At 40.1% G+C, this 15949-nt stretch overlaps 1 protein-coding gene across 2 annotated transcripts; it reads left to right on the top strand.

Annotated features, from left to right (window-relative positions):
* Window positions 1-1883: 1883 nt before the first annotated feature.
* Window positions 1884-15413, top strand: psat1 (phosphoserine aminotransferase 1). Of its 2 annotated transcripts, NM_199819.2 has the most exons (9): window positions 1884-2069; window positions 5408-5468; window positions 5555-5624; window positions 6176-6381; window positions 9330-9502; window positions 9629-9798; window positions 11907-12035; window positions 12175-12312; window positions 14901-15413. In NM_199819.2, the coding sequence occupies exons 1-9, from the start codon at window positions 2013-2015 to the stop codon at window positions 15001-15003; spliced, it is 1107 nt and encodes a 368-aa protein (NP_956113.1). In that variant the 5' UTR covers window positions 1884-2012; the 3' UTR covers window positions 15004-15413. The 2 variants fall into 2 exon arrangements, with proteins under 2 accessions (NP_956113.1, XP_073805978.1); XM_073949877.1 differs by lacking the exons at window positions 1884-2069; window positions 5408-5468; window positions 5555-5624; window positions 6176-6381 and adding an exon at window positions 6506-6592 and having other exon boundaries at window positions 7299-9502; window positions 14901-15409.
* Window positions 15414-15949: the final 536 nt, after the last annotated feature.

Raw genomic sequence — 15949 nt, 5'->3', positions numbered from 1 at the left:
CAACTATTCCAGCGGATGTTTTACACAGCGGATGTCCTTCCAGCTGCAACCCAGTACTGGGCAACACCTATACACTCTCACATTCACACACACACACACACACACACACATACACTATGGCCAATAGTGTATGACCCACTCCCCTATAGCGCATGTGATTGGACTGTGGGGGAAACCGGAGCACCCGGAGGAAACCCACGCCAACACGGGGAGAACATGCAAACTCCACACAGAAAGGCCAACTGACCCAGCCGAGAATCGAACCAGCGACCTTCTTACTGTGAGGCGACAGTGCTAACCACTGTGTCGAATGATATACAACAGATGTGTATTTCACACCCTGCTGAAAATCTAGCTTAAACCAGCCTAGGCTGGTTGGCTGGTTTTAGCTGGTCGACCAGGCTGGTTTTGGAGGGGTTTTGGCCACTTCCAGGCTGGTTTCCAGCCATTTCCAGCCTGGTCGTAGCTGGTCAGGCTGGAAAATGACCAGCCAAATCCAGCTAAAACCAGCTTGACCAGCCTGGTTTAAACTGGATATAGCTGGTTTTGGCTGGACTGCCAGCTTGGCTAGGCTGGTCAAGCTGGTTTAAGCTGGTCTTCTCCCAGCCTGACCAGCTAAGACCAGGCTGGAAATGGCTGGAAACCAGCCTGGAAGTGGCCAAAACCCCTCTAAAACCAGCCTGGTCGACCAGCTAAAACCAGCCAACCATCTAGGCTGGTTTAAACTGGATTTTTCAGCAGGGTAATCTGAATTCATTATTAATCTAAATGCTGAAGTGTGACAGGGAACACATCAATTGCTGTTTAACTAACAGAGTTTACATTTTCCACCGTTTTGTGCTTGTTAGCCCAAGATGCTAACGTAGATAGACTGTGTGTGCATATTGTCTGCAGATGGTTTAAATCTAGCATCTAGCGTCAAAATATCTCACTGCAGGGAGAGAAATTTATCTAATGCTGCCCCCTGCTGAAAACACTCAACAAACTCGGATTATTTATATACTGAGATTGTGTAGAAGCTGAAGTAACAGATATTGGTAAAGCAGATTTATTATACAGTATTTACAACACTTTGTGAAGGCTATCGTACAAGACCATTTTGAGGGATGTAAACAAAAACATCGGTCCTGTATTTCCTATTTTACATTTTTAATTTCTACAGCTTCCGAGAATCCAGAAAGAGCCACATATTGATTACCAATGTTATGACAGCTGTTTTAACATTAAGTTGTGATTGAATTGCCTCTTGTTACAGTTATGAAATAGTTGATAACAAGCAGGAAATGCTTATGAGCCAATGACATCACCACATTGAAATGGTCTATATAACTAGCTCAATGTAATAGATAAAAAAAATACTGTAGGCTAGTGTGCTTCAGTTCGCAATAAAGTAAACTGTTGTATATAGTGGTATATGGGATAGCATTAGGGTTGCTTGTTTATAGTTGTGTTACCATAGCAGCAATAAAATTAACACAACAGTACGCATATCTTCATATCTGTATCATTATATGTATATAAATTTAGGTTTGGAGCGATGTTATAGTGAGAAAATTAAAACTTTTTTATTTGTTTATTATTATTATTATTATTTTGATAGAACTAATACATAAACCATTGACATGTACGAGGGCCAGCGAACAGATTTTTGTTTTATAACCATTTATTCTCAATACTTTTCTGCGGTAGGCTAAGTTTAGATTCATTTACGTTTTTCCAAAGAGAAATTTTTATCCTCCGAAAAGAATCTCAAATATTTTCTGTCGTAAAATAAACGTCAATCACAGTGACGTCACATTTACATCATCCAATCACACAACAGATAAGCTGACTTTCGGATCCCGCCAGCCAATGAAAACCAGCAGGGAACTTCAACATTAGGTGCAATCATGTGGAAAGGGGGAATAATAGAAGCGGGTTGAAAGAAATCACTGACAGAAAAACTAGGTCAAGTGGAGGAGATTCAGAAAGGTTTACATCTCACGGACGAACGAGACGGTTTTATTTACAACATGGAGAAGAAACAAACCGTTAATTTTGGGGCAGGACCCGCTAAACTCCCACAGTCGGTAAGTACATCCACAAGTAACGTTATCTGCATCCACAAACTGTTATTCGAAATATTATAGTGAGATATTGAACATTTATAATATTTTTTTCTTCTTTTACATTATATCTTCATTACATTTTTGTTTTTCTACGCGTTATCGTATTTACAGATGCCTAAATAATGCAGCGAGATCATCTTCATCACTGCGTTGTGTGATTACATCATCTGTTACAGCCACTAGTGTGCAAGAAAAGTCTGCATACACACATATATTGTGTCATACTGTAAAGTAAAAATGCTTTAAACACCATGCAGGAGTTTAAAGACTATATTGATGTGCTTTTTAGTGGTCGGTATGCGTGCAATGTTGCATCAGCCAAGTGAGCCAACTCGCCTTTTGAAGAGTGCCAAGTCCTCCAAGTCAACATTCAATTCAATAATACATTGAATAATATATTAAATCTGAGAGCATTTAAAGGGACAGCTCACCCCTAAATGGAAATTTACTCACTATTTACTTTCCTTTAAGTGGTTCCCACACGATTTGTTCTGTTAAACACAAAAGAAAATATTTTGAAGAATGTTTGAAATCTGCACCATTTGACTTTCGTAGTAGGAAAAACAAATACTGTAGAAGTCAATGGTTACAGGTTTCCAACATTCTTCAAAATATCTTCTTTTGTGTTCAACAGAAGAAAGACACCTAAACAGATTCCTTTTTCATTTTTGGATGATCTATCACTTTAAATCCAGGAAAATCCTGAAAAAGTTGTTTATGGAGTGAAGAAGTCTTGATTTGTTATGAATAAAATAGCCGAATATTTCACCTTCTGCACCTCTTATTATATTATCATTTGCTTATAACCTCATATAATATAAGTAGCTTGCCATTTCTCATTACATAAAATTTTCTTCTGTTTAACAGAAGATATTTTGAAGAATGTTAGAAAGCTCTATTTGACTTTCGTAGGAGGAAAAACTACTACAGAAGTCAATGGTTACAGGTTTTAAACATACTTCAAAATATCTTCTTTTGTGCTCAACAGAAGAAAAACACTTAAACAGATTATTTTTTCGTGAAGTTTCACAATCTAATTTTAAAAGGAGCACGTGACATGATTGATCGCAGCTGGTCCCTCATCTGTAATCATTAGTAAGCTAATCGGATTATTCCAAACTCTCTATAAATAGCCTGACTAACACGACTCCCTCATCTTCGTTTCTTGAAGAATCCCCCCATCCACCCCATCTCCTTCTTTCCTCCTTTACCAGGGGGAGCTTTCGAGAACTTCCTGATCTCGTACCCCCTCACATGCACGTTGACCAGGCGGGAGTCCTGGGCTCAATTATCTCCGAGCTCAGGGTTCTCTCCCGGGACTGCATGCCAAACCTGCTTTTATTATTGAGCAATATCTAAGTGTGAACTCTTGAAACTCCGATTTTCATTTTTGGATGAACTATCACTTTAAATCCAGGAGAATCCTAGAGAAGATGTGTAAGGAGCAGGCCCGGATTGGCTAATCGGGAGGACCGGGAGAATTCCCGGTGGGCCGGTATGTTTTTTGGCCGCGAGGGCCGGTGTCCCTAGCTCCAGAATCTGTTGCTCTCAGCAGTCACACTTTTTAAATTTTTTTAAATTTATTTACTTGACCACAGCCTTTTTATTCATTATTTTACCGCAGCTCTGCTCTTTTTATCTATTACCTCGCAGCCTGCAGGTTAATGATGATATAACTCAGATGAGTCACTAATCAGTGTACTGCTGTTGTGGTCAAGTGGGTTGCACGCTAGCATACGGAGTGGCTGACCCGGGTTCGATCCTCGTCTGAGTAATTTTTTATTTTCTCAAATTTATTGTTAAGACATATGATACTGTTAGGGTTGTTGAACATTTAAGTTCTAGAGCAGCTGTTTTCTTAAAAAAAAAAAAAATAATAATTATAAACTGATTTGGAAATGACCTTGTTTTAATATAGTCAGTCGTGAACTGAGGTGAGCCGGTCTGAGGCTTGAAACTCCAGGGCTGAAAAGGAGTCCCACTCCAGCCCTGGTAAGGAGTGAAGAAGTCTTGATTTGTTATGGAAGAAATAGTCAAATATTTCATCTTCTGCACCTCTCATTATATTATCATTTGCTTATAACCTAATATAAGTACAATTTCTCATTAGACATGTAGTTTTTCTTCTTCTGTTATACACAAAAGAAGATATTTTGAAGAATGTTAGAAAGCTGTAACCATTTGACTTTCGTAGTAGGAAAAAATACTACAGAAGTCAATGGTCACAGGTTTTAAACATTCTTCAAAATATCTTCTGTTGTGCTCAACAGAAGAAAGACACCTAAACGGGTTAATTTTTCTCTCAGATTTTCATTTTTGGATGAGCTATCACTTTAAATCCAGGAAGATCCTAGAGAAGTTGTTTATGGAGTGAAGAAGTCTTGATTTGTTATGGAAGAAATAGTCAAATATTTCAACGTCTGCACCTCTCATTATAATATCTCTTGCCTATAACTTAGGCCAGACGGATTCTGCGGACGTTTTTTGCTATTTCTGCGGAGAATTTTGGTAAAAATCTGCGGATTTCTTTGGGAGTATCCAGCGGAGTATCATAACTAAACCCTAATTTATTAAATAAAAAGTAATAAATTACTAAATAAAAACTGAATAAATTCAGATTTAAACATTAACTCAAGTAAATACACAGAATTAATAATGGGCTAAAAAATCTGCAGAAATCTGCGGAATTCTGCGCGCGCAGATTCCGTGTGGGCCTACTTATAACCCAATATAAGTAGCTTGCAATTTCTCATTAGACATACAATTTTTCCCCTCTGTTAAACACAAACGAAGATATTTTGTAGGATGTTAGAAAGCTGTGACCATTTGACTTTTTTGTTGTAGAAAAAACAAATACAATGGAAGTCAATGATTACAGGTTTTCAACATTCTTCAAAATATCTTCTTTTGTGTTCTACATAAGAAAGACACTTAAACAGATTGCCTTTTCACGCAGATTTTCATTTTTGGATGAGCTATCACTTTAAATCCAGGAAAATCTTAAAAAAAGATGTTTATGGAGTGAATAAGTCTTGATTTGTTATGAATAAAATAGCAGAATATTTCATCTTCTGCACCTCTAATATAATATAAGTAGCTTTTGTAGTCAATGGTTACAGGCTTTAAAAATTCTCCAAAATATCTTTTTTTTTGTGTTTAATGAAATAAAGTAATAAGTAAGAGGCCTGAATGTTTAGTTTTTGGGTGAACTATCCCTTTAATGGGGATTAAAAGCTAAATATTAGTGCCTTTTAAAAAAATACTATGTCATTTATTATCATTATTCTGTCCTTTTATAGGTTTTACTCCAAGCACAGAAGGAGCTGCTGGATTACAGTGGCACCGGGATCAGCATTCTTGGTAAGAAACCCCAGACTCGGAATAAACATTTGTGAGATGCACATATATTTTTTGTAATGTTTATTTCTCTTTAACACCACATCTAGAAATGAGCCACAGATCGTCCGACTTCACCAAGATCATAAACACTACTGAAAACCTCATCCGTGAACTTCTGTGAGTGTTCCTGTTTCAAGAGTTCACACTTAGCTGATGATTGATTATAAAGCTTGTTTGGCATGCTGTCCCGGGAGAGAGCCCTGAGCTCATAAGATCCTCGAGCCCGGGGCTCCCTCCCGTTTGCAAGGTGAGAGGGGAGTTTGAGCTCAGGTAGATCTGGAGAACTCCCCTGCTGCAGTAGCTAATGAACAGATAGTGATTGCTCTTAAGAGATAACTACTTACTAGGAGCATGTCTATAGTGCCGATTTAGATTAGTCAATTAACTTAAGTTGCATGTTTTTGGACTGTGGGAGAAAACCGGGAAGCCCGGGGGAAACACACGTGAGCACGGGGAGAACGTGTAAACTCCTCAAAGAAACTTCGTCTGGCTTGGTAAGGACTAGAACCAGTGACGTTCTTGCTGTGAGGCGACAGTGCTAGCCACTGGGCCACTGTGCTGCCTGTAATTAATTACAGAATGATCATTTTTGGTGAGCTGTCTGTATATGGAGGATGCTGTCTTTATGTTCTGTATCTCAATTCTGATTGGTTGTTCACTCTGAGCAGGAATGTTCCTGAAAACTATAAGATCCTGTTCTTGCAAGGTGGAGGTTCTGGTCAGTTCAGTGCGGTTCCCCTCAATCTAATCGGGCTGAAGGAGGAACGATGCGCTGATTACCTGGTCACGGGCACCTGGTCTGCTAGAGCTGCTAAAGAGGCGGAGAAATATGGGAAAGTCAACGTGATCCATCCGAAATTGGACAGTTACACCAGTGAGTAATAATTCAATTCACCTTTATTTCTCTAGCGCTTTTATAATGTAGATCGTGTCAAAGCAGCCTAACAGAGAAGTTCTAGTAGATTGAAACTGTTAGTCCAGTTTTCAGAGTTGGAGATCAGTTCAGTTCAGTTCAGTGTGGTTTATTATTCACTGCTGAAAGTCCAAACACTGAAGAGCAAATCCATCGATGAGCAGCTCCACAAGTCCTCTGGTGACAGAGGAGGAACAAACTTCCCCAACTGACCAAAGTGAAGGAAAAAAGGGAGAAACCAGGCTCAGGCATGACCATTTCTCCTCTGGCTAAACGTCTTGTGCAGAGCTGCATCCTAGGCAGCGGAGGCTGGAGAACGCTGGACGTCCATTGCGGAGAAGCTGCAGGTGTGAGTAGGTCACTGCAAGGTGATCCACAGGATCAACGCAAAGACTCGTCGGTCACTGGAGTCTTTCAGGAATCAGTCTCATGCTCTCCACTCCTCCATCACCACCACAGCATCTGCTCAGGATACGGCCTGGTCCAGGATTATGGAGACCTTAGCATCATTTTTCACAGGTCTTGGATTGCTTTAATGGTGCTTCACAATCTCTAGAGGCCTCGGGATGAGTATCCATAGGTGGAAATAGAGAATAGACATGGGACAATAATCATTTTTAAGGTATACCGTGGTTTGGAAAAGTCAAGGTTTTAAATCTGCCAATTTTCTTCTATACCGTTCCTAAGGTATGTGTAAGAAAAGCAGAAAAGATCTCCAAAGATGCTGTATTTATAAAGAAATCTGTGTTTTTGAAACCAATAAAGACCGCAGAATGACTGATTCAATGATTTGTTTCAGTTCAGTTCAGTGTGGTTTAATATTCACTGCTGAAAGTCTAAACACTGAAGAGCAAATCCATCGATGCACAGCTCCACAGGTCCCAAACCAAGCAAGCCCGTGGCGACAGCAGAGGAACAAACTTCAGCAAAGTAAATGAAAAAACCTCGAGAGAAACCAGGCTCAGGCACGACCATTTCTCCTCTGGTTAAACATCTTGTGCAGAGCTGCAGACTAGGCTCCGGAGGCTGGAGAACACTGTACGTCCATCATGGAGAAGCTGCAGGTGTGAGTAGGCCACCGGCGGGTGTTCCGGCTGATCCACAGGATCAATGCGGAGACTCATCTGTCACTGGCGTCTTTCAGGAATCAGTCTCATGCTCTCCACTCCTACATGACCACAAGGATACGGCCTGCTCCTGGATTATGGAGACCTTGGCATCATTTTTTTTCACAGGATCGCAATAATGGTGCTGCACATCTCTCGAGGCCTTGAAATAAGTATCCACAGCAGCGCTCGACAATAAGGACTGCCTGCTGGCCTAGGGTCAGCGTGCGGGATGTTCGAGACAGTATACAGGATGGTGTGCCTATCAGGCTAGTGGTGCCTTGTCACTAAAGTTTAATTTGACTGTGACTGTTTGTTAGTTGCATGCAAATACAGGGTGCTTTCATGCCCAGTAACCGGTCTCGTTTGCGCAGTTAGTGCGGTTCGTCTGGCATACGTGAATCCCGCAATCGCGCTCGGGTTCGCACAAAATCAATCAGTATGAGATTGTCTGAATGAGGTGGCCTCTGCTCGATTGAGCGGATCAGTTGTACTGAGAAAAACAAACGAACCAATGAACCAGGCTATATTACAGTGTATTAAGTGTGTTTCACATGTTTTGTATATTGTTATGACTAGTCTCTTTTGTTTCGTGCTATTGTATTACTTTCCTGCTTGTCAACTGCAATCAAAAATAATAAAACATAATGTACAAAGATTTGCGTTGAAATCATACTAAAACATTGTGTCCGTGCGTACGCAATGAAAAATTCTGATGGATGAAACACTGCGTACGCCGAATCCCACACACTTTCTCTTTGTACATTCGAATGAACGTGAGTCTGAGCGCACATGCGCGAGCGCAAAACCCCTCCCTGCCTCCTCCCCCGTATGAATATGCTAATGACTCTACTTTGGCAAAACCCAACGAAAAAGTAACGGCAAAAGCAAGCAAGAAGAGAAACTTTGAACAGAATGTGAATTTGAGGTGCTGCTTTCTGAGGTAAACCGGAGAAAAACTGTGCTATTTGCAAGTTTGTCCTCCAGGATTTAATAACAACAGAAAAAAATTGAGTGGGAGAGTTTAGCTGATACGGTTAACACGGTTAAATCTGAACATCGCACTACTGAGTGGATAAAAAAAGAAATAGTGCGATGTAAAGGTGTAAAATTTTGTGGTGTCTTCAACAGAGTGAGTGGCGCAGCTCGTAAAACGCATGTCAATATGTTTTGACACGTTCGAGCATGAACTCTGTTCGAATCCAGCATCTAATGAACTCATTTTTCATCTCTTCCCACGCTACATATCAGATTTTGCCTACTCTTCATCACGAGGAAGACCAGTAGGAATCATTAATAAGTCTGTGCATCATATTTTATTTGCACATTTATTGAATGGAAATGTTTTTGATTCGCATATGCAAATTCATCTTCAGATAGTGTCTTTATAGCAATGTGCGTGCAGTAGATCGCTCCGATTCTATTGTGAAAACCGGCGACCGCTGCAAATTGCGCTTTAATGTTTGGCTGGTCAACTGCATGGTATGGAAATCTTATACACCTGCTAGACGTGCGGATGAACCCGTCTCATACAGCTGCCATTGCACGGCTCACTTTGTAGTGTGCAATTTCACACAACTGCCTCTAGGAGTCGCCAATGGAAATAAAACAGACACGCACAATAAACACGCGCACACCAGACATATAGTTGGCGTGGACCAGCGCACATTCTCACGTCCGTTTCATCCTTAGTAAATCCAAACATGAGCGTGAAACCCAAGTTTTTGTGCGTACGCAGCGTTGATACATGAGGCCCCAAGTGATTATTAAATTATGAAGCCAACATTATTTTCTGCATTACAGAAATACCAGACAGCAGCACGTGGTCACTGAATCCTTCTGCGTCCTACGTTTACTACTGCTGCAATGAGACCGTGCACGGCGTGGAGTTTAACTTCATCCCGGACACCAAAGGAGTGATTCTGGTCAGCGATATGTCCTCCAACTTCCTCTCCAGACCAGTGGACGTGTCAAAGGTCAGTGATGCTTCTTTATGATCTAGCATTCATTAACAGACTTGTAAATACTATAAAATATGCAGGATATTACACTTATTTACTGTTAATTGTGGGCATTAAGTAACTGTGAGTGTGTGTCTTCAGTTTGGTCTGATATTTGCAGGCGCGCAGAAGAATGTGGGCTGCGCGGGTGTGACGGTTGTCATTGTCAGGGAGGATCTGATTGGCAAGGCTTTAAAGGAATGCCCAATTATTCTGGACTATCAGGTGCAGGCTGGCAATAACTCGCTCTACAACACGCCTCCATGCTTCAGGTGCGGCTCCTCATTCTCCTCTCCACTGTATTTACATTAGGAATGTGGTCGTGTGAAAAAGGTTAAGACACGCAGACGTCATGTGATGTTGTTCATCTTTCAAAATTGAAGACCTGCCAAGAACCATGTTGTATATTATGTCCTGAAACAGAAATCTGTGAAATTCCCTCCCCCTGCTCCTTTCTTCACTTCTGGTCACATGGTTTTCCTTTTAGGGCTGGCATATCAGTCCTTTAGTTCAAGGCTATCAGTCATTCACTGCAGGGCTGTCAGTCATTTAGGGCGGGGCTATTAGTCCTTTAGGGTGGCGCTATCAGTCGTCTAAGGGTGGGACTATCAGAAATTAGGGCATGGCTATCAGTCCTCTAGGGGCGGGGCTATCAGTCCTCTAGGGTGGTGCTATCAGTTCTCTTGGGCGGGGCTATCAGTCATTTAGTGTGGGGCTATCAGTCCTTTAGGGTGGCGCTATTAGTCCTCTAGGGGCGGGGCTATCAGATATTTAGGGTGGGACTATCAGTAATTTAGGGCAGGGCTATCAGTCATCTAGGATCGCGGCTATCAGTCATTTAGGGTGGAGCTATCAGTATTGTAGGGACTGGACTATCAGTCCTCTAGGGGCGGGGCTATCAGTCCTTTAGGGTGGGACTATGAGTAATTTAGTGACTAGACTATCAATCCTCTATGGGTGGGGCTATCAGTCCTCTAGGGGCGGGGCTATCAGTCCTTTAGGGTGGGACTATGAGTAATTTAGTGACTAGACTATCAATCCTCTATGGGTGGGGCTATCAGTCCTCTAGGGCAGGGCTATCAGTCCTTTAGGGTGGGACTATCAGTAATTTAGGGACTGGACTATCAGTCCTCTAGGGCAGGGCTATAGGGGCGGGGCTATCAGTTATTTAGGGCAGAGCCATCAGTCCTCTAGGGGCTGGGCTATTAGTCCTTTAGGGTGGCGCTATCAGACCTCTAGGGGTGGGGCTATCAGTAACTTAGGGTGGTGCTATTAGTCCTCTAGGGGCGGGGCTATCAGTTATTTTGGGGGTGGACTATTAGTTAATTAGTGGTGGCACTACCAGTCATCTAGGGGCGAGGCTATCAGTCCTCTAGGGCGGGGCTATCAGTCCTTTAGGGTGGCGCTATTAATCCACTAGGGGCGGGACTCAGTTATTTAGGCTGGGACTATAAGTAGTTTAAGGCAGGGCTATGAGTCCTATAGGGGTGGGGATATCAGTAATTTAGGGCGGGGCTATCAGTCATTTAGTATGGGGCTATCAGTCGTTTAGGGTGGTGCTATTAGTCCTCTTTGGGCGGGACTATCAGTTATTTAGGGTGGGATTATCAGTAATTTAGGGTAGGGGAGGGCTATCATTCCTCTAGGGACGGGGCTATCAGTCATTTAGGGTGGGACTATTAGTCCTCTAGGGCGGGGCTATCAGTCATTTAGGGTGGGACTATTAGTCCTCTAGGGCGGGGCTATCAGTCATTTAGGGTGGGACTATTAGTCCTCTAGGGCGGGGCTATCAGTCATTTAGGGTGGGACTATTAGTCCTCTAGGGCGGGGCTATCAGTCATTTAGGGTGGGACTATCAGTCCTCTAGGTCAGGGCTATCAGTCCTCTAGGACGGGGCTATCAGTCATTTAGGGTGGGACTATCACTCCTCTAGGGCGGGGCTATCAGTCATTTAGGGTGGGACTATCAGTCCTCTAGGTCAGGGCTATCAGTCCTCTAGGACGGGGCTATCAGTCATTTAGGGTGGGACTATCACTCCTCTAGGGCGGGGCTATCAGACCTTTAGGGTGGGACTATCAGTCCTCTAGGTCAGGGCTATCAGTCATTTAGGGTGGGACTATAAGTAGTTTAGGGTGGGACTATCAGTCCTCTAGGTCAGGGCTATCAGTCATTTAGGGTGGGACTATAAGTAGTTTAGGGTGGGACTATCAGGAGCTTGTCTTTATTATTTGATTAGGGATTAACATATATGACAGCAGGAATATAGCACACTGTCACTTTAAGAATCACACTGATCTGATTTACCGTTATATGTGCATTTTTTTTTTACATGTGCAGCTATCACTAACACAGCTTAACAGTCTGCTGTTTTGTCTTCCAGTATTTACATCATGGGTTTGGTTCTAGAGTGGATCAGGAACAATGGCGGTGCAGATGCCATGGAGCGACTAAACAAACAGAAATCAGCCCTCGTCTATGACATCATCAACCGCTCCAACGGATTCTACTCGTTAGTGATCATTTTAAAATGTCATCAGTTAAAATAGGCTAATACTAGTTAGAAAAACAAGTGTAAATGGTTTTAGCACATTTAAATGATTATTGGTGGTTAAGAAGCACTGATGATGTAATGTGCTGATTTTTCTCAGATGTCCAGTTGATGCGGCGTGTCGAAGCCGCATGAATATTCCCTTCCGCATTGGAAAGAAGGAAGGAGATGAAAGTCTTGAGAAGTCATTCCTGGACGGGGCATCCAAACTGGGCATGATCTCTCTGAAAGGACACAGGTGCAGTATGCAAATGAAGGAAATGTTACCTTTGTTCTTGTAATTGATCAGTTCTCAGAGTTATTGTTCAATACCAACATTTTAATAAGCCTTAATGGAAGTGTAATGCTAAATTGTCAACTTTGAGTAAAAAAGCGAGCTACATCAGTCATCCTCCAATCAAATGAAAGCAGAGGCGGGGTTTCCTTTGAGATGACAGCAGTGTTTGTGTTGTCAAGATGACTATGTTGACTTTTAAAGATGGAGGAGAGACTAGTGGTCGCTGTTTCGAGTTATCCAGAGCAGTACGACTTCACAAATCTGCACTATCACAATATTATTAAATATTACTATTATAACAACATCAACAGCAGCGCTCATGCACATTACGCAGCTGTTCCAGTGATTGCATAGCGACATACAGCGCAGCACACTTCCTTTATTCTTGTCAGGTGTACCTAATAAAGTGCTGAGTGTATGTAGGGATGTGAAAGCATTTGTCATTTCACCTGCACAATATTTACATGAAATGTCAGAGTAAGGATGTTTTGAATGAGTCATTGTCAATTACGGCTGCAAGATCCATCGTTTCAGCATCGAAATCGCAATGTGCACATCCACGATAATCACATCGCAGGAGGTGCAATGCAAAGCAAAAAAAAAAAACTTATATATATATATATATATATTATGGGTGGGGCCGAACCCAATATGGTATTCGGATAAGCACGAATAGCGGGTTTTTACCAATACTTATTTCGAACAAATATTTGAAAAAATTATTGTATTCAAGAACAAGAAAAACATTAAATCAAAAAGCTGCGTTTCCTCATGAGACCGCAGTGCACGCCCGCGTGAGTGAGACAGACGTTCAGGAGTCGGGGGGCGGGGTGGGGTGGGGCCTGGGTGAAAGGTGACTGACGTAGGCTGCTGCTCCACACAGCAACAGAGAAGGCTTGGCAGAGTGAAAAATACTTTACTGCATTACTATTTTTGTTAAATAAATTTTTGTATCTGAACTGAGTTCCAGAGGCATTTTATGAACTCGTAGCGTACTTAAAGCGGAGTTTGATCGGTATATTATTCCATTATGCTGCATTATTGACGTCTACAATCTGTTGCTCTCTGTTTACATAAGTTATCTCTGTTAGCACGTTAATTAAGACAATAGAATGTTGACAAAGTAACGTTAACGTTCGGGTATAAAGGTTAAAACGATGCTTGTGTAGTTGTGTCGAATTGTATGCACTTATAGGAGTTTTATGGTACGTTTAAATTACTGTCATTTGCAGACAGCAAGATATATGCTAAGCTAGTTAACCTTAGCATAGCTTCCCGTCACTCATAGATATATAAATCTATGCCCGTCGCTTATTAACATTTAGGCACCCAAATAGGTAAGAGTGAGGCTGCTGCTGAGTCATTCTTGGTCCTCCACCAGCCAAAAAAAAAACTTGCTCTAGTTCTTTGTGGAAGAATCTTACAGTCAGTGGTGCAGCAGATAAAACAGTGATACTGTATGTAATGTGTGCAAAAGTATATCTTAAGAATATTGCAATATATATCGCAGGGGAAAAAATATCGCAATATATATCGCAGGGAAAAAAATATCGCAATATATATCGCAGGGAAAAAAATCTTGCAATATATATCGCAGGGAAAAAAATATTGCAATATATATCGCAGGGGGAAAAAATATCGCAATATATATCGCAGGGAAAAAAATCTTGCAATATATATCGCAGGGAAAAAAATCTTGCAATATATATCGCAGGGAAAAAAATCTTGCAATATATATCGCAGGGGGAAAAAATATCGCAATATATATCGCAGGGAAAAAAATATTGCAATATATATCGCAGGGAAAAAAATATTGCAATATATATCGCAGGGAAAAAAATATTGCAATATATATCGCAGGGAAAAAAATATTGCAATATATATCGCAGGGAAAAAAATATCTCAATATATATCGCAGGGAAAAAAATATCGCAATATATATCGCAGGGGGAAAAAATATCGCAATATATATCGCAGGGGGAAAAATATTGCAATATATATCGCAGGGGGAAAAAATATCGCAATATATATCGCAGGGAAAAAAAATATTGCAATATATATCGCAGGGAAAAAAATATTGCAATATATATCGCAGGGAAAAAAATATCGCAATATATATCGCAGGGGAAAAAAATATAGCAATATATATCGCAGGGAAAAAAATATCGCAATATATATCGCAGGGGAAAAAATATAGCAATATATATCGCAGGGGAAAAAATATAGCAATATATATCGCAGGGAAAAAAAATATCGCAATATATATCACAGGGGAAAAAAATATAGCAATATATATCGCAGGGAAAAAAATATTGCAATAAATATCGCAGGGGGGAAAAATATCGCAATATATATCGCAGGGAAAAAAATATCGCAATATATATCGCAGGGAAAAAAAATATTGCAATATATATCGCAGGGAAAAAAAATATTGCAATATATATCGCAGGGAAAAAAATATCGCAATGTCAATTTTTTCCAATATCGTGCAGCCCTATTGTCAATAGAGAATATCCCTGCCTCATGGTTGGTTTTCTCTGTGTTTTCAGGTCAGTCGGCGGCATTCGTGCGTCTTTGTACAATGCAGTGACTGTTGAAGATGTGAAGATTCTTGCTGCTTACATGGAAGATTTCCTCAGGAATCACCAGTAAATTAAAGGCCTTTTTTTACACACAGTAGTTTCTTAACCAAGACACCTTTAGACTGGACTAACACTAACAGATTTGCTTTTTTATTTGCAACCAGTTGTAGCGATTCAATATTAATTGTTGTCACTGTTACATAATATTCTTACTTTGTATAAAAACGTAAGCTGACCCTTTTATTAAAACTCTCGTGTGCCTTATTGCCCGAAAAATCGTAACTGGATTTCATGTTTTACTAATGTAAATGTGTGTGTTATTCGTGTAAGAATGGACCGAATACTGTGATACGAGTGAAAAGGCAGTACAACACTACTAAAGCACTGTGGTGTTTTCATCTGGAGTAGTAACGTAGGTAAAATAACCATCATGTGGATATGTAAGAGCATATTTGCAATAAAAAAATGTGAGCAAATGTTTTAATTTGTGTTTGTCGGATTTATCATCGCTCTACTTTGAGTTAGCCAATGTGCTGGTTGCGTTTTGGAAATCTGGCAACCCTGGGTCTGCCATGTGTAATATCTTGTGTAGGGTTTTTAATTGATAGACGCCTTAAAACTGAGCATTTTTCATGTGAATGATAATAAATGTTATAAATATTAAAAATATTTAGGTTTTAATACATTCATATATATATATATATATATATATATATATATATATATATATATATATATATATATATATATTTTTTTTTTTTTTTTTTACATACATACATACATACATACACATACATATATATATATATATATATATATATATATATATATATATATATATATATATATATATATATGTGTATATGTATTATTTTTTTAATTTATTTTAATCATCAATGTTCAAAAAAAAAATATTTTAGTTTTTTATTTTAATCAGTTTTAAATAATTGTTTTGAGCCTTTTAATGTTCATTAACATTAGTATATATATTTTTTTATCTTTTTGAAATATATATT

Source organism: Danio rerio, chromosome 5, assembly GCF_049306965.1.
Source record: "Danio rerio strain Tuebingen ecotype United States chromosome 5, GRCz12tu, whole genome shotgun sequence".
In the NCBI taxonomy this organism is placed as follows: domain Eukaryota; kingdom Metazoa; phylum Chordata; class Actinopteri; order Cypriniformes; family Danionidae; genus Danio; species Danio rerio.
This window is presented reverse-complemented; position numbering and strand designations above follow the sequence as displayed.